General features: G+C 44.2%; 3 protein-coding genes across 17 annotated transcripts in view; 2 read left to right on the top strand and 1 right to left on the bottom strand.

The window, feature by feature from the left end:
* The window catches only part of MEIOB (meiosis specific with OB-fold), a 27,397-nt gene extending 14,542 nt beyond the window's left edge, over positions 1–12,855 (top strand). For 11 of the 12 annotated variants that reach the window (XM_081887433.1, XM_081887436.1, XM_081887444.1 and 8 more), the window contains 8 exons: positions 638–738; positions 2,649–2,701; positions 2,806–2,901; positions 4,439–4,540; positions 10,741–10,894; positions 11,280–11,469; positions 11,777–11,863; positions 12,375–12,855. In XM_081887433.1, coding sequence (XP_081743559.1) covers positions 638–738; positions 2,649–2,701; positions 2,806–2,901; positions 4,439–4,540; positions 10,741–10,894; positions 11,280–11,469; positions 11,777–11,863; positions 12,375–12,515 — 924 coding nt within the window. In that variant the 3' untranslated portion in view covers positions 12,516–12,855. The remainder of the gene's footprint in view (positions 1–637; positions 739–2,648; positions 2,702–2,805; positions 2,902–4,438; positions 4,541–10,740; positions 10,895–11,279; positions 11,470–11,776; positions 11,864–12,374) is intronic. The other variant, XM_081887437.1, reaches the window with a different exon arrangement.
* LOC309356211 (hydroxyacylglutathione hydrolase, mitochondrial) overlaps positions 11,778–25,613 on the top strand; it is a 23,541-nt gene continuing 9,705 nt past the window's right edge. The window contains exons 1-3 of one of the 4 annotated variants that reach the window (XM_081887459.1): positions 11,778–11,863; positions 22,745–22,926; positions 23,799–23,863. In XM_081887459.1, the coding sequence (XP_081743585.1) occupies positions 22,822–22,926; positions 23,799–23,863 (170 nt within the window). In that variant the 5' untranslated portion in view covers positions 11,778–11,863; positions 22,745–22,821. Of the gene's footprint in view, positions 11,864–15,970; positions 16,131–22,256; positions 22,275–22,297; positions 22,405–22,744; positions 22,927–23,798; positions 23,864–25,613 lie in introns of those variants that run through there. The other 3 variants (XM_081887458.1, XM_081887461.1, XM_081887460.1) reach the window with 3 other exon arrangements.
* On the bottom strand, positions 12,549–15,932 carry FAHD1 (fumarylacetoacetate hydrolase domain containing 1). The gene is made up of 2 exons (XM_081887476.1): positions 15,802–15,932; positions 12,549–14,644 (listed from the first exon to the last, which is right to left on the bottom strand). The coding sequence occupies exon 2, from the start codon at positions 14,528–14,530 to the stop codon at positions 13,859–13,861; it is 672 nt and encodes a 223-aa protein (XP_081743602.1). The 5' UTR covers positions 14,531–14,644; positions 15,802–15,932; the 3' UTR covers positions 12,549–13,858.

Raw genomic sequence — 25,613 nt, forward strand, 5'->3', positions numbered from 1 at the left:
GTTGTACCTTTAAGAAATATGGTTTATCAACATATTTACACATTCACTCTGCATGAAGGGAGTCCAGATTTTACAGCAAGGTCATTTCAAGAGGGGGTTGTTCCCCATAGCAGTATAGCACTGGAGGCAAAAGTATTTCTCCTAGCCAACCTGCCCAAAATGCATCTCAGTCTTTTTTCTCCCTTCCTTTTCCCAGCACACCTTGCTAAAAACACTCTTTTCCTGTCACCCCACACCTAGCTACCCTGGCAATCTGACTACTCAGGCCAAAGATTCCTCTTAGAATGAACCACCAACACCTTTGTCATGTTAATTTCTCTATCCCAGGTGAGGCACTGGCTTGGAAGAAAGCTTAGCCTGTACTTTTCCACTGGCCTCCAGTTCTTCCCTTCAATACTCCAAAAACCAAAATTCTACCATTTATTAATTTCTAGGGTTTGGGGGTCCCCCCAATCTATAACACCACAAAGGGAGTCAGGTGGCAGCTGGCTAAGGGCAGAGTGAGGCAGTCTAATAGACCAGACTTCACTGGTGTGGATAGCATAGACATAAATATGGGGATACACTATTGCTTTTGACAAGGTTGGTGTGTGCGCAAGATGAATATTGCAAATCATTTGTTGTGCACTTTACAAAGGTTGGAGAACCAAAGTACTTCACCACTTCGGACAGACGAAAGGGTCACAGGTGTGAAGTAAGGCTGTATGATGAAACCGAGTCTTCCTTTGCAATGATATGGTAAGGTGTATTCTAAATCACAATCGAACTATACCTATTAATATAAAAATAAGAGGCTACACTGAACGTAAGTACATATTGCTATCATTAATTGAAGCTTCTTATTAATTGTGTGGTGTCTCTGATGATACAGAAGCATTCATTTAATGGCAGCAATATCCATTAACTTCTATAACATACAAGGCTGTCCAGTAGAATGGTCTTGAATATATTACTCATTTCTATGAGTTATTGACAATTTCTCCCCTAAGGAGAGGCAGAGTGAAACAAAGCTGCAAATCAATTACAAAAGGTCATGTGGAGATGAGGAAATAAAAGAAGCCATTTAGTCAGTCAGACCATTGATGATCATTCCTTTTCAAAGCAACATATTGTCAAGTAGCAACTATAGATTAACCTTTGCGTAAATGCTTATCATCAAGACTTTTATACATTAAAAATGCTTCAAAAAATTTCTGGGAGGACATGTAGCAAATACTGTATTAAGAATGCAAGAGGAGCCCTGGTTAAGATTTCTCTTTCAAGAGAAAACTAAATAAACACCGCTGCTCTTTTAGAAAAACCAGATTACCTAGACAGAGAGGGAAGAATCTGGATAGAAAAAGAGCTTTTAATTTTTCAGTCCTTCTTGTGTCTGGGCCAAGTGACATTTCCATGTTCTGAAGCCACAAGGCACAATTTAGTAGTTGTGATGTGCAAGTGCTCCTGCTGTTCCAATATGCAGATAAAGCTCAATGAGCATAGAAGGTGCTCTCATCTTCATCAGCTAGTGAACATTCTGGGAACATACATTTTCATAGACGAGAATGGAAAGCTTCTGCATGTGTGGGGATTTGAATTTAAATTTTGAAACAAGCTTTATTCTGGTTGCGTACACTCAACACATAAATATAGGTTAACATTTCAAGAACTGAAATGTAAGTTGAGAATGTAAATTGGTTAGGTGCAGAGCAACTGCTGCTATGCATGAGACATCCTGCTGCATGCAAAGCTGACATCTGAATCCACAAGTATTATAATTTTGCTCACTTTCCCTTAGTCACTCAGCCACTTGGTCACAGCCATGATGCTTTTTGTATAGTTTTGACCTGTGCTCTTATGCTTATACAGTCTGGGTTCAGCATATGCCTCATAAACAAGGGATTCCCTGCTCCAGGTGTCAACCTCTTATAAATAGGACCTCCACACTGGCTCTGCAATTCCCTTCCTGAGTGCTTGTGACTGCTTGTTTTCAGAGGCAGAGTAAGATATATCTGTTTAGCAATTTGCTCAGCACCTATTCTGCCTTAAACCAAAGGAAAAGCAGTGCCCAACCTGGTGATTACAGAATGAACAATGCAAGTAGGGGACTGCAATCTAAGATGGGGAAAAGGTGGTGGTAAGGAACACTGAGGTACTTTAAATGAATTCATATCTCCAGGGCCTGATGAGCTACTGCAATGTGCTCTACATGGGACTACCTTTGAAGGTGACTCAGAAACTACAACTAATACAGAATGCAGCTAGGACCCGAACCAATGGATCCAAGTTACAAGAAATAAGATCCTGATTAAATTCAGAGAGAACTTTCTGAAAGAGCTGTTTGATGGTGGAATAAACTTCCACAAGAGGGGGTGGAATCTCTTTCCTAGGAGGGTTTTAAGCAGAGGTTGGATGGTCATCTGCCACGTATGTTTTAGTTGAGATTCCAGCATTGCAGGGCGTTGGACTAGATGATCCTTGGGGTACTTTCCAACTCTACAATTCTATGATTCTTTGACATTTGTTACTTTTTATATTGTTCTTTCATTTTAATATTTGGAAGTTGCCCTGATACAAGAGTGTCAATATATTCTGTCAACACAAATAGAAAATGTTAACATTTTAAACAAATCAACATTTGTATTAATTGAATGCTGCTATTTTTCTAGCTGGGACAATGAATCTATCCAGCTTGCACAGAGCTGGATGCCACGAGAAACAGGTACCTCTCAGTTTTTTATATATAGTATTTTTGCTGAGGTTATCACTAGTGTAAAGCTTTGCCTGTAATAACAAAATAATAATAAATAATATTTTTATTCCCAGTAATATTTGCATCAGATGTAAGAATAAATTTTGACAAATTTAGAAATTGCATGGTTGCAACTGTACTCTCAAAATCCATCATTACTACTAATCCCGGTAAGACACAATTCTAAAACCTTGTTAAATTGTCATAGAATGCCTTATATTATCCTAATGCTTTTATTGAAAATTTATCTATTTATTTAATATATTTATTCTCTCCAGTTGGTATTCAGGGCAGCTTAGAACATTAAAATATGATGGCTTAGGACTTTAAACGCAGTTCTACTTGTTTAAAACCTACAGAATAATTCCCTGCCCATTTGCAACATTGAGTTTCTTTATGGCAATAGTTTAATACCACCTGTTTTACTAAGTGCCCAGCTCTATATCTATCAGTACTTTCTTTTTTCTTCTTTGTACATTTCAAAAATTCCATCTGTACTTCTATTTCCTCCTAATACCTCACCTGTGTTCAGTCTATGATCCTTATCTATTGACAATGCTACAATCCATCCTGCTGAACAGACACAAAGCCTTGGCTTTCTTTAATGTTCCTTTATTCCCCATATTTAGTCCATTCTATGTCATTATCATCCTCACACTACTCAGCCATCTGGAGATTTGCTCCTTCATTCATTCACTCACTCTTGGAGCTACCTCCTAAAAAAATGAGATGCCACTTCCCCCTTTTCCTTCAAAACCCATCTTTTATAAAGCTTTTGGTAGAACTCCTAGTCCCAATGCCCTGCTGTAAACTAAGTACTTAATAGAAACATTTTCTGTTCCTGTTTACCCCTGCCTCCATTTCCTTCTTCTCCCGTTTGTCTCTCCCTGTGATGAATTGTAGATTGCAAGTATTCTGAGCAGTACCCTGTCCTCTTGTCCTCTGTAAGGCACCATACACATTGATGATGCTCTATGTATATATAAATATTTGTATAGAAAATACGTGCCTTCATTACATATCTTTAGGTCCCAGGCAAAAACATTTTGCTTTTCCCAGGCCTTTGCCTAATTAAAAAATCTATGGCCTTTTAAACTAGGACGGGGTATTTCTCCTTTGTTATTATGTATATTTGTGTTTTTATACTGTAAACTGCACTGTATACTTAACTTGCTTACTTACTTAATAAATAAATAAATTTTAGTCCCACATGTCCTTATTAAAAAGGATATAATATATTATGACTGGGAAAGACCTCTGCCTATAACAACGGAGGGCTACTTCCAGAAAGATTAGATAATTCTGGGATAGATGGTATCTCAATGTATGATCTTAAGGCACATGAGGCCACCACCTTGCTGAAGCTAAGCAGGTCTGGGTCTGACCCTGGAGTCCATGACAGAAGAAAGGTGGAATATATGTGTAAGAAAATACATTAATGGATCATCCACCTGCTTTACTATAAGGTGGTCTTATAGGTTTTATTTCTATCAACACAATCCTATATGTGTTAATTCAGACATAAATCCTAATGACATCAATGGACCGAATGCCTTCTGTGTAAAGAATTACAGCAATGTCTTTTCTGTAGCAGACATCAACCAAATACATGGAGCTAACCATTTAGCTAAAAAATCTCCCACAAACTATTTTGGCATTATGCAAGTTTACCTTAATTAATACTGCTTTGAAAAATATTTTTTCAAGATACACCAGAAGCAATCAATCTACACAACTTTATAAGAGAAAGTGCAGAAATGTTAGATTTGGATGATGAAATGGGAGATCATTTCAGAGATTCCATAAATGGTGAGTGTTTACCAAGTAATCCTTTAATCTGATAGAAATATATTTTTAAAAATTAAAAAATTGTCCAGTAGCACCTGTCAGGGAACTGCCATCCAAAGAACCGGAGGTGCAAAGGCTCATTGAGGTTGAGAGAGAAGTAGCAGCGGAAGAGGGAACCAGTAGAGGGCGAGCAAGAACTCCAAGGGAAAGTGAGTCGGAGGGATGGCTCAGAGACGCTTCCAGCGAAAACAGTGGGGAGGTCTCAGGACCTCCTATAGGGACACCCACTCCTCGCCGGAAACTGTCACGCCGAGAGTCCAGAAGACGTGTTTCCGTTAAAGAGCTTTTATGTTGGAAACGATTCCGAAAGCAACCACTTTCGGATTCTACTAGCGATTGACGCAGCCATGCTGGAGGGGCTCCGTCACAGGCAGAGGTTTGAAAACCTGATCAAACTCTGAGGGACTTGCATTTTACGCACAAGCAGCTCATCATCCCATCACAGCAATCCGAAAGTCTCCGAAAGCCAGCTTGTGCAGGGAGAGGCATCATGAGCAACCCAGCCGGAACCGGAGGAGCAGGAGCAGCTGGAGGGGGTCCAAGCCTGGAAGAAAGGTACAGGGCGTTGGAGATCCAGCTGGCGCTGCAAACGGCGAGGCTTGAGGAGAGGAGGGCTCAGGATGCAGAAAAGGGAAAGGAGAAAACCACCCCGCTCGCCAGAAAGGTGCCAGGATTGGTGCAGAAATTCGGGGGGGATCCCAGGAACTATCATGCCTTTAGAACAGAGATGCAATACGCTCTCAACCTGCAGTTTGATGACTTCCCCGACGAGGAATCGCGAGTGGCTTTTGTAATTGGCCATCTCGAATCGGGGGCGAAGGACTGGGTTTAGACCCCTGATGGCAGCGAATAATGAGATCCTAAAGGACACGAGGAAGTTTTTTCGTGCCATGGACCTGATGTTTTCCAGCGACATTGAGCAGGGGGTGGTGCGAAGGCAGTTAATGGCTTGCCAGCAGGGAAGCCGATCTGTCCGTGAGTACTGGACTGAGTTTACTATGCTGATTCATAAATTGGGGTGGGACCTATCGGCGGAACCCATCCAGATGCTTTTCGAAGAGGGGCTTTCTTCGGCCGTCAAAGATGAACTTTCCCGGGGGCCCAGGGCGGAGTCTATGGATCAGCTGACCAAATCTGCGCTGTCCATAGGAGCGCGCCAAGAGGCGAGGGCTTTGGAAAAGCGGGAAGGGAAAGGAGACCGTTGGAGGGAGCTCCGCATTCCAGACATTCCAGAGCCACCTTTCCCGCCGGCAGAGCCGATGGAAGTTGGAACAGCGCGGGCGCGCGCAGTTTCAAATCCCAGTGAAGGGCGGAAGAAGGAGGGAAAGAGCGCCAAGAGATGTTATCTCTGCCAACAGCCAGGGCACTTTGCCAGAGTCTGCCCACAAAGAAAGGAATGGCAAGGGATGGCAGGAGCTGTTGGGGAAAAGGAAGAGGAAAGCAAGGAGCAAGTAAAAGCCAACGCCTGGCTGCCACCGTCGGGGCACAGCAGCCAGGCCAAAGAGCAGTGAAAGTGCCCACGCCGGAACCTCCCAGACCTGCTTTAGTGATAGAGGTGTTACTAGAACTGCCAAACGGACACCCACTAAAGATCAAGGCGCTTTTGGATTCAGGCAGCTCCTGTAATTTCATGAGTAAGGAGTTTGCAGCTGAGCACCAGATACAGACCATCCCTTTAAGTAACCCCTTGCAGGTGACTACGATTGACGGCAGAGAGCTGTTGGGGGGAGAAGTTAGCCAACAGACTGTCCCGATGATAATGAGGGTGGCAAGGCACACCGAACGGATAGCGTTTAATGTGGCCACCTTGGGAGGAGCTCCCATCATTTTGGGGATGAGCTGGCTGGCGCTACACGATCCGCTAGTGGGCTGGCATCAGAGGGTGGTCTCCTTTGGGTCAGCGCATTGCCTAGAACACTGCAAGGAGGGGAAGGTTCCGGGAGGAGCCAGAGTCACCCTAGCCGGGATGGAAGTAATGGACAAAGGGAAGGTGCCCCCGCAATACGCAGATCTGAGCAACGTATTCAGCGAAAGGGAAGCAGACAAACTGCCACCGCATAGACCCTTTGACTGTCAAATCAACCTACTCCCTGGGGCCCAACTCCCAGTGGGCAAGCTGTACGCCATGTCAGACAGGGAGATGCAGGAGCTGAGGGAGTTCATTGACAAAAACCTGAAGCGAGGTTTCATCAGAGAGTCCCGAGCGGTGGGGGGCAGCCCAGTGTTTTTTGTGGACAAAAAAAACACAGATAAGCCGAGACTTGTGTGTGACTTTAGGGCCCTGAATGCAGTGTCGGAACCCCTGGCTTTCCCTATGCCCCGAATTGATGACATTTTGACCAGGGTAAGGAAGGGAAAGATTTTTACAAAGCTGGACCTGCGGGGGGCGTACAATCTGATACGCATAAGGAAGGGGGATGAATGGAAGACCACCATGTTCACCCCTTTGGGAGCCTTTGAATACCTAGTTATGCCCTTCGGTCTACAAGGAGGCTCCGCGTGCTTTCAAGCTTTTATTAACCACGTTCTGGGACCTTTGCTCTACAAGAATTGTGTGGCCTTTTTAGACGACGTGTTGGTGTATTCGGAAGATGAGGAGCAGCATGTGAGGGACGTTCGAGAAGTGTTGGGCAGGCTGCAAGCCAACCAGCTGTGGGTGAAACTGGAGAAGTGCCAGTTTCATACCAAGGAGGTGGAATTCCTGGGGTACCGCTTGTCAGACAAGGGATTGGCCATGGATCCAGGCAAGGTCCAAGCGGTACTGGAATGGAAGACACCGAAGACCAAGAAGGATGTGCAAAGATTCTTGGGGTTTGGGAACTTTTATCAGAAGTTCATCAAGAACTTTGCCCACTTGACGGCGCCCATCACCGACTGCCTCAGCAGCAAGAAGAAATTTGTTTGGACGGCAGAGGCGGAGCGAGCATTTGAAGAACTGAAAAGGGCTTTCGCCTCGGAAGAACAACTTCTGCATGTGGATTTACGAAAACCCATGAGAGTGGAAACCGATGCATCCGACCGGGCGGTAGGGGCGGTACTTCTTCAACCGGGGAGGAGTACGTCGGAGTGGAGACCGTGTGCCTTCTTCTTGCGGAAGCTGAATAAATCCGAGAGGAACTACACGGTGTATGACAGGGAACTACTTGCCATTCACGAAGCGTTCCGGAGATGGAGACATTTATTAATTGGGGCACAACACAAGGTGCAAGTGTGCACCGACCACAAGAATTTAGAGTATTGGAGAACAGCTCGAGTGCTCAACCAACGACAAGTGAGATGGGCACAGGAATTCTCCAAATTCCACTTTGAAATTTGTTATGTGCCAGGCCCAGAAAACGTCAGGGCGGACGCGCTCTCACGCAAACCAGAGTATTGGGAAGGGGAGGGGGCGATCGAAGAGAGACATGTCATCCCTGAGGACCGCTGGGTGTGTGGGGCGGCGCTGGTGGGGCAACGAGAATTGGTAGAGGAAACGGAAAATGATGAATATGCCCAGGATAAGCTCAGAGGTCTCAGGGGGGAGGGCGAGAGCCCCGGAGGTTTTGAAGAAAGAAATGGGGCATTGTATTACAAAGGGGCACTGTATATACCCGAAGGTGAATTGAGGGGGAGAGTACTCAAGCAGTTGCACGATAGCCCCACGGCGGGACATTTTGGGCAACACAAGACCATGTGGTTGGTTACCAGGGAATTTTGGTGGCCCAAGGTGAGGGAAGATGTAAGGGAGTATGTAAGAGGGTGTGACCAATGTCAGCGAGCCAAAGGGGAAAGAAGGGCGCCGGCAGGGTTATTAGAACCATTACCCACACCAGAACGGCCTTGGGAAGCGGTATCAATAGATTTTATGACGGATCTGCCGAAGTCCAAGGGGAAAACAGCCATCATGGTAGTAGTAGACCTGTTAACTAAGATGTGCCACTTTGTAGCATGCTCACATGCAGTCACAGCGGAAGAAACAGCGAAGTTGTTTGTAGAACACATCTTTAGGTTGCACGGGGCTCCCTTGAGGGTGATCTCAGACCGCGGCAAACAATTTACTTCCAGGTTCTGGAGGAAGCTCATGAGCTTGCTGCACGTGGAAGTCAATTTTTCAACTGCCCGGCACCCTGAAACCAACGGGCAGGCGGAAAGAGCAAATGGCATTCTTCAACAATATCTGAGATGTTATGTCAATGACAGAGAGAACGATTGGGTCGAAAAGTTGGCGCTGGCAGAATTTGCCTACAATAATGCGGAGAATGTGCCCACAGGGATGAGCCCCTTTTTGGCTAATTACGGGTGTCACCCCAGGGCATTTCCAGGGGAAGGAGGGGAGAGATGGAGCATCCCAGCGGCTGAACATTTTGTAGAAGAGATGGAAGCGATCCATCATCAGCTCCAGCTCAACTTAGAAAGGGCCAAGGCACAATATAAGAAGCAGGCAGACAAGAACAGAAGGGAAGGTGAAACCATAAGGGTGGGGGATCAAGTGTGGCTGTCAACCCAAGGGTTGCCGTTCAAAGGGGGTTGTAAGAAATTGAGGCCCAGAAGATTGGGACCCTTTGAGGTCATTCAGCAGGTCAACCCGGTGGCTTTCAAACTACGGTTACCCAACCACATGAAATTGCACCCAGTGTTCCACAGGTCGTTACTGTCACCATACAGGGGGGGACGTGAAGGGGAGCACGTCAGGGGACCAGCCTTGGAAGAGAGGGAACGCCGCAACCATGTAGCGGAAATCCTCGATTCCAGGTGGAAGGGAAATCAGGTGGAGTATTTGGTGGCGTGGGAAGGGGAACCGGAGTCAGAAAACACCTGGGTGATTGCAGAGGAAGTCAATGACGAGGTTTTAACAGAAACGTTCCACCAAAGATTCCCGAGGAAACCTCAGCCGGTAGCAAGGTTTAGGAGGGAGTATTTCGGCACCACCGACGAGGAAGAGGAACTGGAAGGGTTCGTGGAGTCGGAGTTGGAAGAGGGAGTGGACTCCGATGACGAAGAGTACCGAGAGACCAGGGACAGCAACAAGTGGAGGGAAGTGTTCGAGACTTCGGAAGATGAGGGAGGTTCTTTCAGGGGTTTTACCTCCTCACCGCCCGTAGGAGAGGAGACGGGAGGGGGTGAAGGGGGCCCTGGAGGGGAGGTGGATGTCAGGGAACTGCCATCCAAAGAACCGGAGGTGCAAAGGCTCATTGAGGTTGAGAGAGAAGTAGCAGCGGAAGAGGGAACCAGTAGAGGGCGAGCAAGAATTCCAAGGGAAAGTGAGTCGGAGGGATGGCTCAGAGACGCTTCCAGCGAAAACAGTGGGGAGGTCTCAGGACCTCCTATAGGGACACCCACTCCTCGCCGGAAACTGTCACGCCGAGAGTCCAGAAGACGTGTTTCCGTTAAAGAGCTTTTATGTTGGAAACGATTCCGAAAGCAACCACTTTCGGATTCTACTAGCGATTGACGCAGCCATGCTGGAGGGGCTCCGTCACAGGCAGAGGTTTGAAAACCTGATCAAACTCTGAGGGACTTGCATTTTACGCACAAGCAGCTCATCATCCCATCACAGCACCTTAGAGACCAACTAAGTTTGTTCTTGGTATGAGCTTTTCTGAGGTTGATGGACTTCCATTTCATGCAGCTCAATGTGGTGCCTTCCATGGTTCTAGATTCAAGTATCTGAATCTAGACTGCTATATATTGCTTAGATTTACCCTTCTAAATGCAAACAGTTCTCAGAACACAGGCTAACTTTTTTGCTTACTTTTTTTTTTTTAAGGACAGCATGTATTCAAAGTTATTGCCACATACTTCAGAGGCAAATGTATGTTAAAAGTTCTCATGTACAATCCATTTGATGCTGCGTGCCATTCTGAGAACTATTAACTGGGAAGTATGCTATAAACAGGGAAGTGTTCAGTGATCATGGCTCAGAGAATAAAGAGTGGACTTCAGTCTGGGAAATCATAAAAATTAATTAAAGTTTAACTGTTCTGGTTATAATACAAATGAATAACAGAGTCTTTTCTGTCCAATGGCATATTATGATTTTAAATGTTATTTTCTTATGGTAAACTATATTTTATTGAAGTCCAAAGTCCACTAGTCAGTGGGAAGTTTTTTTCTGTCTTTAAACTTCAGATCAAGTCCCTTTTTAAAAAGACAATCTTACTTTTTTCCCCTGTTATCTTTAGTACAGGCAATAGTTGATGTTTATACAGTGGAGCAATTAAAGATGAAAGCTTTGCAAAATGAGGGAAAATCAGAACCTTTCTATGGCATTATTTTTGCCTACATTTCTATGCTGAATATTGATAATGAGACAAGTAAAATAATACGAAACAGATGGTAAGCACCTCATTAAGTGTCCTGGACATTTATCCTGCTCCTCACTCCCATTCCAAATCAGCTTGAAAAACTTCCATCTCTCTATTCCTCAAACCACTTTTTCCTCCTAACTCAGCATCAAAGGCTTTTCTGAAGTACTCTAACCTTATCTAACTTGCATGTCCAAAGATTCTTTGCTCTTCAGCCATCCTTCTTTCTTGCCTTTGAGCCAAGATAGCATGTCTATTCTATATTATACATTCTATTAATGTACACTCATAATTAAACAAGAAGCATATAAAAAACAATGTGACAATTTCATCAGATATAATGAATAGGTATGTTAGATGCGTAATAACTAAACACACTTTCATTCATTTAAAATCTTGCCCTTTTTTTTCTGCAGTAGCAAGTGCCACTATGTGGTCAATGAAGGAACAAACTCATGCTCCTTCTGTAGCAGCTTTGTCTCCTCCTCAGATGCCTCACTACTCTTTGCCAGCTTTGATGTACTAGTTGATCTGACAGACCACACAGGCACTCTCCATTCTTGCAATCTCTCAGACACAGTGGCTGAAGAAGCTTTAGGCTGCACGGTAAGAATGTATTAGAAATAGATCTCTTCTATTCAGGTTTATGGTTCAGGTTGTGTTTAGCACATATCGATAGCCTGAGATTTAATGCATTGCACCAGTACTGCATCTGATGAAATAGACTCTAGCCCCCAAAAAGTTATGCTGCAATAAATTTACTGATCTTTCAAGGCCCTTCAAGGCTTGCTTGGTTTTGCTGTGAACCTACAGTATGTATGCACTTCTGAAAACACTCATCTTCCTTTTGACTCATGCTTCACTTCATGCTTATGCACATTTCATACCAATTAAGTTGTGGTCACTCCATTAGGTCCAGGAGTTCCAGACTCTGACAGAGGCTCAAAAAACAGCCCTAAAATGGCACCTTCTTCTAGAACGAAGCAAAATTTATTTTAAAGTAAGTATAGAAATAAGGAAATACACACCTAAATGAGCACCATTCTCCATGACAACCCTCACCCTATTAACATCTTCTGAGGAATCCATTATGAAGTTTCTTTTAGTGAATCAAGAACTGAGATTTGAAAAAGGCGCTTTCTATGATTGCCATTAATATAGACCAGTTTATCCAGCAAGTTCTGCAGGAGGCAACACCAACCAACATTGGAGGGGCAGGTGGAATTGTCAGCTTGTACATTTTCTGGTAGATAACAGATTTCTGTATGTAACTGCTCATCCAAGTGGATGAAGTTAAAAGTAACTAGTGTGTATGTGCGCGCACCAAGATTTTCTGTGAGAAAACAAGGTCAGAAGGACTAATAGCCCTCACCTGCCCATCTTCTCCTTCAAACTGCCACTGCACAACATAATATGTAGTTCTAACTTTATATAAAGTTGCATTATCTTCTTGCAAACTGTATTTTTTGGAGAAGTATTTTTTTATTAAAAAATCTAATTTACTTCTATAGGTTATTATTTCGCCCAATTCACGAACTGGACTGAGAGTTAGTTTGCTTTCTTGCAAACTAGCAGATCCTGTGGAGGCCAGTCAAAACCTGCCTGGAAAAGACCTACCTCGCCCAGCTTCAGAACAGTTGGAAGGAGTCTAAGTTGTTGTAATGTGGTGAATTTACATCTTGGGGGGGGGGGTGAATTGAATTCTCATTGCAAAGATACTAGAAAGTGTGCTTTATCATTCATGTTTTAAAACTGTGTACTATCATTTAAGGAAGAGTTTACCTTAGTCCATCCTTCACCAAATTGGTGTCCAGCTTCCATCAGTTAGAACTGATGAGAGACCTAGTCCAAAACATGGTGGATTTACAAGGCTGGCAAAGGCAGACTTAGTCTGACTCAAGAGACCTAGATATACTATCTACATTCTTTTTAAAACAAAGTTTTCATTCCATGTATAACATATTTGAGGAAAAATATACTTATGAAATTTAATTTTTTTCTGCGAGCCTCTTTCTTTCAATTTTATATTAGATGAAAAGCAGGAACTGTGTTCTGTGGGATTTCAGACAAAATAAGATTGAACACTATAAATGCCAAGTTTTTTTATTTCACAGACAACAGTCACATGATACAGTGTGTCTGAAATTTATTGAGGCAAGTAGATAGAAGTTTTGTTTTGTTTACACCTTAGTATACAGTTGCATCAGACTTCATTACAAAATATATTCTAAATTTCACCATATTTCCATTTTGTATGTGTATATTTTAATATAATTTTCCCTGTTGAACTCTATAAAAGCAGTCTAGTCTGGTAGAAAAGAATAATTCTTACATTCTTTGGCTGCGCTTTTCAGAAAGGCCACACTTAGTTTATAAGAAAGGCCACACAATCGTTTATGATGACAAGTATAAGCCACAGTGAGTATAAGCTTGCACGTTTCCCCCCTCTTCCTATGGCACGTCCTTCAATAATTTGGAAGCTTACACTTTCAAACCATAGTTTAGTGTGTTGTCTGAACCACATGTTAATGTTAACTATTGTTTGTTTTTAAAAAAACCAGCTTCATAACCTATGGTCTGGAGTTTGCTTTGTTCAACAAACCATAGTTAAGATTAACCAGTTTTGGGGGGTCTGCAGTTAATCTAAACTGAAAGTGAACTACTTGCTGCTGCGCCAGAACCAAAGAGGAGAGCAAAGAGTGTACAAGCCTGAGGCTTGTTGTGACTTGTCCTTCTTATGCTAGGGCTTAATGTGATACCTGAACACTGTGAATATATTAAAAGCCCAACAAGATGTGCTCTCAGCCCTTCTCTCACTCTGTCTGTCAATGTGGAAGAAGCTAGAACCTGAATGAGGGGAAAGCCAATTTTACTTGGTTGCTATATAAGGAGAATCTAAGCTCCCAGTCTCTCCTGCCCACAGGAAAGGAATGGTTTAGTGTCCCTTTGCTCTACAGTTTGAATCTGCTCTTAAGGTAAAAGGAAACATCCCCTATCAAGGCCGGCATTTCTGCCGAACTACTTGAAACCGCATGCTCACCACCCCCTGGATCCCAGCTTCTATTTCATCATTCTCTTGCAAAGCAGAAACCCCTTTTGGGGTTCCTGTTAGGATGACATCCCCTTCTTCCAGTGTGACAATACCACTGATGTAGCTGATGATGTAGGGGATAGAGAAGATCATGTCTGATGTATCTCCTTCTTGCCGCATCTCCCCATTTACCTTTAGCCAGATCTTCAGTTGGTGTGGATCTGGGACTTTCTCTTTGGGCACAAAGTCACTGACTGGACAGGAGGTATTGAACCCTTTGGCCATTGTCCAAGGAAGCCCTTTCTTCTTGCATTCTTCTTGGGTATCCCTGGCTGTCATGTCCAAGCAGAGGGCATAGCCTGCCACATGGTCCATTGCTGTTTTCTGGGAAACTGCCTGGGCTCTCTTACCGATCACCACCCCAAGTTCCACTTCATGGTGCAGCTTATTACAGTAGTAGGGCTGGATGATGGGAGAGCCTTCCCTGACATAGGCAGATGATGGCTTGAGAAAGAAGAGCGGCTCAGTTGGGAGGGTATTCTTTAGCTCTTTGGCATGCTCTGTATAATTCCTCCCCACACAGATTATGTTCTTGCCCCACTCCCAGAACCTGGCCAAAGGCTTTGAAGAAGTCATTTCCCCCTTTCAGTAATTATACTTCTGCAGGACAATGAGCTCTGAGTGGGGCAGCTAGAACTTTGCTGCAACAGACGCAATTTCTTCACTTCAATCTGGCTGCTTGGTTCTCAGCTTGGGGAGAAAAATAAAACAAAGATCTGTGGGTAAAACTCATACATTTCCTTCCCATTCAGCTTCTTTTGCTACCAGAAATTCTCAATACAGCTGTCAAGCCCATTCTTTGTACTTTCACAATGCATTAGCTTCATTCACACATAATACTAAGCCAAACTATAGTTTAGCATGAATGAGCAAGGATGCAGTCCACAGTGAGAAAATCCTGGCCACTTAGATACTTCCCCAACATACTACCTAAGACATGGTGTGGCTTAGCATGACATCCGAACCCAGGCTTGTGGTGTTTCCCTCAAACAATCCATGAGCAGTTCGCAAAAAATACATTGGTTACAGTTCATGGTTTGCTTGAAGCAAGACAAATCATCATCCCAGGTTCAAACATTACACAAGATTATGGCATGAAAGGAACAGGAGAAGCAAGACAGGCACGATTTTCTCACTGCACCAGCACACTTGCTCATTCACATCATAGCTTAGCAAATCAGACTGTAATAATCACTAGTAGATTATAAGTGCAGGAACATAGGTGAAAGCTTGGGACTCTCTGTTTTATGGCTGTCCAGCTCAGATTCCTGTCACCTGGCATCAGTTTGTCAGTCACAGATCCTAAACAAGGCAAGTAGTCAGAACTAGAACATCTCCAAATATAACAGCCATTATTTGGGGGGTGGGGTGGGGCGGCAGGCCTTTTGTTGGGGGGTCAGGACCACAGTTTGCTATGTATTTTTATTGATTTTTATTTATGGGGGGGCAGCTGCCCCTCCCTGTCCCCACTTCACTACACCCATGTATAATAGACACAATAAGAAAGAAAAAAATCTGTCCCTCGAGTCCCACTGCCCACACAGTTGGCTAAGATTTTGTGCATTCTGCCCCTTCTCAAATGCATTTTCTAATTATTTTAAATGTGCCAGGCTGACTCCAGGCCCTGAAATATTCTGGGTGTTTGGGCAAGCCTTCTTTCATCACCTAAGAGATCTACTTCCCTAAACAGGTGCACTCTGCGTGCGCTCAAAGACTCTATATTTCTGTTGTTATACCCTAACAAGGCCTAGCTCAACCATTTACCCTTTGCCTCCTCCGCCGTCAGATACTTCTGCAAGGGCGGTCTCATTTTCTAAGCGAGAGTCGCCCGCTGCAACCTTGCTTACCTTTCACAGTCACGCATCCCTAAAGGAAAAGAGCCGCCACTCCACTGCGCCCGTCTCGCCTTTTTTGCAAGGACGCCAGCCTGTCCTCCAATCGTATAAACGCCCCGCCCGGCTCAGAGTCCGGGGAAGCGATTGGCTGCCCGAGACGGGTCAGGGGCCAAAGGGAAAGGGGCTGGAAGGCATCTGCACCAAACAGATCGCCCGGCCGGTGCTTGTGTAAGGGGGCGCGGAGGGTGCCTGGTTGCAGCCTCCGCCTTGGACCATGGTCTGCGGGGGCGGAGGGAGGATCGGCGCCGCAGCCGCTGTGTTGTTCTTGGGGCTCCGATCGGGTAAGTGGAGCCGCAGCAGAAGGAAGCGTCGCCTCCCCTTAACATTGCAGGGTTTGGAGCGCCGTTATCTTGTTAAAAGTTATTATTGAAAAAGCGCCTTTTTCGGTGAGGATCCTCTTGCAGCTGCTCTTGGACCTGTCTTTTATTGGAGGGGGAATCTTGTGCTCTGCGGACACCCCTAGCTCGCCAAAGCCGCTCGTTTTCCTTCTGGTCGCCCGCAGAGCACGAATTGCAAACTGCATGAAATCTCTTGCATGACACTCGGCTTTTAAATGATGAGTTAAAAAATTAGTTAGTCTTCACTGTAAGGCAGGAGACCTTCAAACCTCTTCAGACCCGCCCCCCCCCTCCTAAACCCAGTCTGGAATATGGACACACTTTCTCTGGACATATTTACAGTGCACGCATACTGGTATCTATTTATAGCTATTCCTTTTCGTTGGGAATTGTCTTTTTGTGGGTGCGGAGGCTTCAGATCTCTGAGAATCTGTGCGACCTGGACGAAGTAGAAATCCCCCCTTGAGCGTTATCTGTAACACTTCGACGAATATAGAACGTGTATAGCATACAGCAGGCATCCCCAACCTCGGCCCTCCAAATGTTTTGGGACTACAGTTCCTCACTGGGCCGAGTTTGGGGGTGTCTGGCATACAGTGTAGACACACACGCATTCTCTTCTTTCTTCCACCTCTTTCATTTTATTATATGTAGCAAAAGTCGTGTCGCTGGTGCAATGACGTTTGAGTGAGACTGACCCACAAGTTGCTAAATGTCTTGGCAGTGGGGGGTAGTCAGCAGCTGAAGGCCCCTGAGGCCAGATTCCCCTCCAAACTCCCGAGGGCTTAAGTTACCAGCCTCAATAGACACAGGGTGGAGGCGAGTGGTTGAACAGGAATTAGCTCAGCCTTATTTCTCAACTGGGTGGCGCTGTGGGTTAAACCACAGAGCCTAGGACTTGCCGATCAAAAGGTCGACTGGTGAGCTCCCGTTTCTCGGTTCCTGCTCCTGCCAACCTAGCAGTTCGAAAGCACGTCAGAGTGCAAGTAGATAAATAGGTACCGCTCCAGCGGGAAGGTAAACGGCGTTTCCGTGCACTGCTCTGGTTCGCTAGAAGCAGCTTTGTCATGCTGGCCACATGACCCGGAAGCTGTACACCAGCTCCCTCGGCCAATAAAGCGAGATGAGCGCTGCAACCCCAGAGTCGGCCACAACTGGACCTAGTGGTCAGGGGTCCCTTTACCTTTATTTCTCAACCAGGTGTCCTCCAGTTGTTTTGGACTACAACTCCTATCAGCCCCATACAGCAAGCACGTAGGATACGATGGCTAATGGGAACACAGTCATGCTTGGCTGGGGCTGATGGGAGTTGTAGTGTAAAACTGCTGAAGGGCAGCAGATTTGGGTAAAACTGCAACAAGGCATCACCAAGCCGGAGTGAAAATGAGCTGCAACAAAATTGGATGGGCTTTCCTGTCTTGCCACTCAAAAAGTCTGAAATCGTGTTTTGACATTAAACAAAACTTAGTCTGGTGTCTCTTGGTTGTATGGGAATGCATGACATCTCATCAAGCTGTCATCTGTGAAGTATTAAATGCTATTTCACATTATCTCTCAATCACATGCCAGCTATCAAATATCCCTGGCCTCTACATACTATTGCATGTTTACAATTGGACAGTGTCTATTGCCTGTTAGCATCTAAATGTTGTCAAGTACCATAGAGGTACTTAATATCTGGATAATATTCAAGAGCAAATTTCATAAAAGAGTATTTTGAAAAGGAAACTATTTTCAGTTCTGGAAGATATTAAATATGGAGGAGAAGAGCAAAGTAGGTTTAAGGAAACAAGTGGATGCTTACAAAGTGCTTTGTAGAATAGTGGAGCTATTTCTCAGGGTGGGGGTACATGCCTGTATCCTGAAGGAAGGAATCGTTTATCATCTTACAGTTTGATAAACAAAATCTGCTGCCCATTGTAAGATGGAAAGGTAGCTCTAATATTTTCCTTTTTATTGAATTTGGAAATGTGGAACGCACCGTGCGCTCTGTTCTTCTTCTTTGGCAATCACTCGTGGCTGACTAAGATTGTCTTCCATGAATATGGTCTTAACAGTGTGTCCATAAGTGACTGTGGAGGCCAATTCTGGATCCACATGTCCTTTCCACAATAGGGACTTAGGTTTCCCGATGGGAGTTGATCACAGTGAGGATTTTCCAAATGTGCCTTCCTCTTAGCTCCTTTCCTCATTTCGTCCTGAGTTTGTGCTTCTTCAAAGTCTTTGGTAGAGGCTATTCTCCAATTGGAGTTCTTGCAGGCCAGTGTTTGTAGGTGTGCTCTGTTACTGTAACACAGACCACATAACACATGATGCAACAAGGAGTTCATGTGAACTTCCAGTAGCAAAATTGCACCAGAGAAGAGACAGACTTGGTTAAAATGAGGCAAAGTCTCTGTGTTCAAAAAGTCTTTAAAAAAATTATTAAATAATGTTTTTAAAATCCACTTGATTGTAAAAAGACTCCTTCAAAGTAATTTACAAAAAAAAACCATGAAAATTTTCAATGTGAAAAATTAACAATAACAGTTTGAAACTTCCAGAAAGTTAAAATAACAATAGACTAAATACAAATAAAAACTTGCATCAACTTTCTAAATGTCTGGGTAAGCATATCTAAACAGTAATGTTTTTGGCAGGGGCTAAAAAGAATACAGTGAAGGTGCCAGCTTGATATCTTTAGGCAGGGATGTCCAAAGTGTAGGTGCTGCCACACTAAAAAATCAAGTTCCCATGAATATTTAGTTCAAATGATGTTCATGTTAGTTTCACCTTAACATCATCAAGCTGTTTGTGGTAGTTTTCCCTTTGAGACTGAAAATTACCACAATCCTGTAGTCTGGGATTAGGAAACTAGAAGGGAAGGATCTGGGTTTTTTCCACCAGTTTGAGTACAAGTCGGTGGGGTTTTTTGAGGTGGTGATGGCGATGGCTGACAGGGTCAGTCCAACTTGAAATGTGGATTGAACTCCCCCAGCCAGTTTGTGGAGTTGTACACAGAAGCAGCCAAAGCTACGAGCTATCTGACTTCCATCAGACTTAATCGATGCATTTGATACTCCAGAAGCCACCAATATCCTAACTACTGGTAGGGTATTGCAATTAAAACATCTAAAATAAGTTACAGTTAAAAAACATCTAAAGCAGTTAAAAACATTCTTCCAACAGGTGATCTCAAGGTTGCCAGAAACTGCATTCTCCAGCTGCCAAATTCCTGGGTAAATGGGAATGTTTTCAAATCCCCCCTGAAAGTTAGTAATGATGGGGATGGGCACACCTTACTATGAGGGGCATTCCACAACCAGGGAACCACCGCTGAAAAGGCTCTAGTGGCGATGACACCACCAAATTATTATAATTAATAAAGTACAGTAGTAGTAGTATAGTATCAATATTAGATTAGTATTCCACCCATCTGACTGGGTTGCCCCCATTCTTTGGATGAGGCTACTTCCCCTTTAACCCCAGTGTACAGTATTCCCAGTCAGTGCATTCCCAGTGCTAAAAAAATGTGCAAGGTGAACAGGGGAACTCTGAGTTGCTATTAAGCTCCCTTCAACCTGCCACTGTAAAAAAAGGAACCTCGGTTTTAAAAATCCTAGCTCATTTGACACTCCTGGTTATCCACTCTCCCAATGCTTTGTTTTTTAATAACCACTTTCGTTTCTTTTTCCCTGGCGTCTTTCACTTTCAGATTTGCTGGCCAAGCCCCATGAGCTCTTGTTTGTCAACCGTGTGATTGACCATCTCCTTGAGACTTTCATAAAGGCTTAACCACCCCACTCAGCTTCTCTAGAACTGATAACTAGGAGTGTAGGAGATACCCCAGGGAAATAGCCCCCCCCCCCAACCCTACCCCTTGGTACATCTTTGCGGTAAGCCAGACTTGCTGACAACACAAACAGTGATAATTGCTGACAGCAGTGCTGGATGGGTGGAGCTCAGTCTAGCTGAGCCATCTGCACAGCTGGATTGTGAAGATTGTAGGTGTTGAAACAGCCTTCCTAGACTCTAGACAGAGCTTGGCTAGCTCTGTGATGACTTGAAGACTCACAAGTCCTGCATGTCACAGGAAGAAAGGAAGGATCCTTCATCATTGCACTGCACTGCCTGTGTGCTTTAAGGCAAGTTTGTAAATAATCCTTGTTTTATGGGAGCCTGTGGTAGAATTGTCTCCAAATAATATAACTGTGTTATAGGAGCTGTAATTTTAAGGACCTGCACTTGAGCTTGCTCTTTCCACCTTCTTCCTTGTGTGTCATATCTTTTCATATTCTCAGTCTGATATCAGGGGCCATTGTAGTACTTATTTTTCTATGCTGATTTGGGAGCCCCTTTTTTGGCTCAAAAGGGCAGGGTGTAAAAATGCCGTACGTAATTAAAATAAATAAACTTCCAGGCAGGGAAAAACCTGCAATCTGGGTCACTGATGACTGTGTCCTGTCGAGATTTGTGTCGACCAGTAACTCTTGCTTAAATGCTGCTTTGAGGACCCTTGAATAGTGAGGTTCAAGGCACCCCTCTAGACTCAGGGAAGTGTATGGCAAAATCAGGGAACAACGTGCATTTATGTGGAGGTCTGTGGCTCAGTAGGTAAGTCACTTGCTTTGCATGCAGAAGGTCCCAGGTTCAATCCCTGGCGATTCCAGGTAAGGTTTGGAAAGACCCCTTGTCTGAATCCCACGAAAAACCACTTCTAGTTAGTGTAAATCGGGGATAGATAGACTTCAGTGTTGTTACTGGGGTTTTCTCCCAAAGCTCTGCTGAGAGACAGGATTCCTCCCTCCATTGACTGCCAGATGGCAGCAGCCATTCCACCAGGCTGCAGCGGATGAGCATAGCTGTCAACTTTCAGATTTGAAAATAAGGGATCAGCAGCCTCGAAAATAAGGGATCAGCAGCCTCACCTGTCCCGGGGACAGTTTACAGGATATCGAACAATCCTGGATAGCAACAGGAAACGGCGCTGGAATAAGGAAGTTTCCCGCAAAAAAGAGAAGGTTGACAGCTATGAGGTGGGGGAGAGAAAGGAAGCAGGGTGGTTATCGGACTACAACTCCCATCAGCCCTCTTTGGCATTGCTGCCTGCTCAGCCTACTGGGAGTCTAGCGACATCCAGAGAGGTCCACAAGTTCCCTCACCCTCGCTTGGAGTGGACCACCCTTCTCTTCTGTCTCAGCCCTGCTTCCTTCCCATCTGCCAAATGGGAATAATGCTGTTTCCCTACCGTACAGGGTTATTGTAAGGATATTAATAATGTGTGTGTAGCCATTTGAAAAGCTTCTCTGTTTGTATCTGTTTAATTTAATTACTTTTTTTCCATTGGGCAAGGCAGCTTCTCTCGTGAATTAAAAAAATTACAACCGGAGAAGCAAGTCTCTTTGTGGGGAGACAAACTGGTTCTTCCGCTTACTGAGAGGCACTGCTGTACACTTTTGAAGGGACCTGGAGATGACTCAGCATAGCATGTAACTGGATGACTTTGGGAAATGAGGTCACCTCATTTATTTATTATTATTTTAAACTATTGATGCTGCGCCTCTTGGTGGCTGCTCTAATGCAGATTGCATTTTTGTGGAGAAGTGATCGTCCATTAAGTTTGAAGCATTAGTATGACAGAATGTAGGAAATGGCCTTAGCTGACAGGTTCAAGCAGCAGTTCCCAAACTTTTGGAGACCATTGCCCCCTTGGTCCCATAAGCTCACCCCCAGTGCCCCCTACCCTATAAAAAGTGTTATTCAAAATAGCCATTTTACAGCTGACTAAGGAAGACAATAAAATATGAAACAGTAACAATTAACTGCATATTTATTCAAAATATATATATATGCAAAAATAAATATATGCTCTGACCTGATCTTGTAACTGAAAAAAGAATATTCAGTAAAGAATATATACTAATGAAAGTGTAAGGCTGAAGGAAGTTTATAACATAAATTATTTATATTTAGCCACTAACCACACATGCATAGACCTTCACCTACCACAGAGGTGTGGTAACAAAATTATAAAAAAATCAATAGCTGTTATGAATATTTGGCTATCTTGTGACTTGTGATGGGAGGCGGATCTTGCGCTGTGTGTGGGTGAGTGATTTTCGGTGACCCCCCAACAACTCTTTTGCCAATCTCCCCCTGTTTTCTTAAATTTGAGACCCCCCCCAAAAAAATAGGGGTAGTATTATACATGAAGGTGTCCTATAGACAGAAAAGTACGGTAAGTGATCAAGGCGCTTGGAGGGACCCCCTGCTGCCTCCTTTTCTCTTAGCACCACCCTAGGTAATCCCACCCCCAAGACCAGATGGACCAATAGCCAGACTTGGTGCAAAACATCTTCTTAGGGCCCTTCCTGCCTCTCTGCTGACTGTTTAACTGTCACCCTCCCCAAAATTCTCTCCCCCACTCGCTAAACTGCTCCTTCATTGGTGCATCAGAATATTTCACTAGTCTCCGCCCAGAGCATCGTGGGCACCACCACCCCCAACACACACATTAGCCTTCACTGCTGGACCCACTGTCTCTCCTAAAATTTGTCCTCCTTCTTAATCTCCTGAAGGTTTGCCACAATTTCGCACCAGCTTCCTCCACACCGAGTTTGAAAGCAGAGCGTCCAAGGTCATCTCACAAGCCAGCATGAAGGTGGAGCTGCTCCCGGCCCTCACAGACAATTACATGTACCTGCTCATCGACGAGGACACCAAGGAGGCTGCGATAGTTGACCCTGTGCAGCCCCAGAAGGTACCTCTGCTCTTTCTGGGTTTAGAAGCTTTGGAGAACACAGTTTAGTCGATCAGATCCACACTTGCGGAGTTGGTCAGTCTACACAGTTCCAAGCTAAGTGGATCCAATCCTCTTAATGCTTAATAAAAATATTTCTGGCCTCTTTTTGAATGTTAATTTAAATAATTTTTTAAGTTCTTCCCATATATTATTCCAAAAACCACAAATATCTGTACATATCCACCACATATTCAAATAAGTCCCAATTTCTTTATTACATCTCCAACATATAGGTGATCTGTTCTTATACATTTTAGCAAGTTTTTCTGGAGTTTGATGCCATCTATACATCGTGCGGGAGGCAGTGGACACCAGGAGTGCCTGGCGTTCTCTGGTCCATGGGGTCACAAAGAGTCGGACACGACTAAACAACAACAACAACAACAATACATCATCTTCATTGTGTTTTCCCTGAGACTGAAGCAGGCCATGAATTTTATGTCTTCCCGCCATAATTTTTCCCATTGTTCCATGTAAATATTATAACCCAAATCTTGCGACCATCTCACCATTACGGATTTTGCTTGTTCTTCCTTTACCTCCCATTCCAATAGGAGGTCGTATACCTATGAGATATTTGGGGGAAGACATGACTGTAAACAACAGTGCTTTTAACTGATGGCGTGAATGTAGCCATAGAAAGTGTTGTGAAATCTTCAGGCCATTCAGCTAGGGATGGGGATAGGGGCATTTGTCCTTCCAGCCTTGCAGTACCTGTTGCTTAGGCTCCTTAAGGACTCACAGAATCCACTTAAGCCACAAAGCTGGTTGTGACTCAAATAGATTTTGTGAAAAGGTAAATATCCTTCCTTTTCCTCCTGTGTCTGTAGGTTGTGGAAGCAGTCAGAAAGCATGGAGTGAAACTGACCACTGTTCTTACTACGCATCACCACTGGTAACCCTTTTGTGTTATATGATTTAAATAAAGGAAAGGTCTTGTTCTTCGGTGATGTATGTACTGTTCAGCTTCATGCTGTGGGAGGCTGCCATGGTATACTTTAGTGGTTCCCAAACCTTTTCGGGCCAGGGCCCCATTGGTTCCATAAACACATCCCCAGTGCTCCCTACCCTATAAAAAGCATTATTCAGAATAGCGGTTTGTACTACACACTAAAGAAGATGGTAACACAATGAAATTCAAAATAGTATCCATTAATTGCACATTCATTCAGAATCTAGTTAGAACTATTTAGTTTAATTAATTCAACAAAACCCTGCGACCCAACTGCCTCTCAACATGCCCTTACACACACACACACACACACAGAGAGAGAGTAATCTCACTGCCCACTCCAAATTTCAACCAGTTTCATTTCTGTTCATTTCCAGTCAAGACACTTTTTAATTTCTCCCCCCCCCCAAAAAAAATTTTTTTTTAAACAACCACAGTGACAAGTCAGTACTTCCCATGGCATTTCAACCACCTTCAGTTTTGTTTGGAAATCAAATTTAAGGTCTAAGAGCGGACATCATTTAATTTTAACACCACATTGGCCTTAATAATTGTATTTTGAAGTCAAGAAGGACTTCCTCCTCTCAGTCGAATTGCCTTGACGCATCTCCCTTTATCTCTTCCCCTGAGCCTCTTTGTGTGTCTCACAACTTTCTCTTGTGTGAAACAGGATGAGCTCCTTGTTGTAAAGCCACTGTGGTGCTCACTATCCAGGCCAGGCCAAGGCATTTTGCTGCCTGAGGTGAAACAGCAACACCCAACAACCTGCTTCCAAGTCAAGGTGTAGAATACCCAAGTCTGACCAAGGCCACATTTATAACATACATTTAAAGCACTTATGATGCCACTTTGAACAGTCATGGCTTCCCCCAAAGAATTCTGGGAGTGGTAGTTTGCTATGGGAAATTGTTAAGCCACTCTGGAAATGGTAGCCCGGTGAGGGGAATAGGGGCCCCCCAACAACTCTCAGCACACTTAAAAATTCATTGGGCGAAGCCATGGCTTTTTAAAATGGTGTCATGGCCCTTTAAATGTACAGAGTGAATGCAGCCCTAGTTATTTTGTCCAGAAAATTCTACAAGCACCTTTACCTGGGATTAAAAAATACAGTGACTGTTGTCTAAGTAACTTCTACTAAGAATAGCACCATTGCAATTAATGGACCTATATTAGTTATGTTGATTAATTTCAACCTAGTGATAAATTAAAAAGTAAGAATTTGCTGTCCGTTCATGATACCTCAAATTGGCTGCCTCACTCAGCCCAGTGATGGAGCCAGCCCCCCCACTACACACTGTGCGCCAGTGTGGTACCAACACCTATTTTTGCCACACCTACATGCAGCCCCCTCAGAGGGTTGTCCATGGGTGGATACAGGCCCTTGGACCAGTGATGGAGCCAGCCCCTACACACATTACAGTGCTTGTGTCCTGTGTGCCAGTGTGGTACCAACACCTATTTTTGCCACACCTACATGCAGCCCCCCCCCCCGAGGGTGGATGCAGGCCCTTGGACCATTGCCCCATCCCCGTAGCCACCCCTGGACTACAGGATGAGGCCATTAGTTCCATTTTTTTAAAAAAAGAAAAGGACCAATGTATTAACTTTAAAGAAAAACAGGATTCAGGCCGTTTGCTTGATGCACGTTGTAAGAGACTGCCTCTTGTGTGTTTTGCTCCAAAGTCTGACCATT

The sequence above is a fragment of the Podarcis melisellensis genome (assembly GCF_964234715.1).
Source record: "Podarcis melisellensis genome assembly, chromosome: 14".
Lineage (NCBI taxonomy): Eukaryota > Metazoa > Chordata > Lepidosauria > Squamata > Lacertidae > Podarcis > Podarcis melisellensis.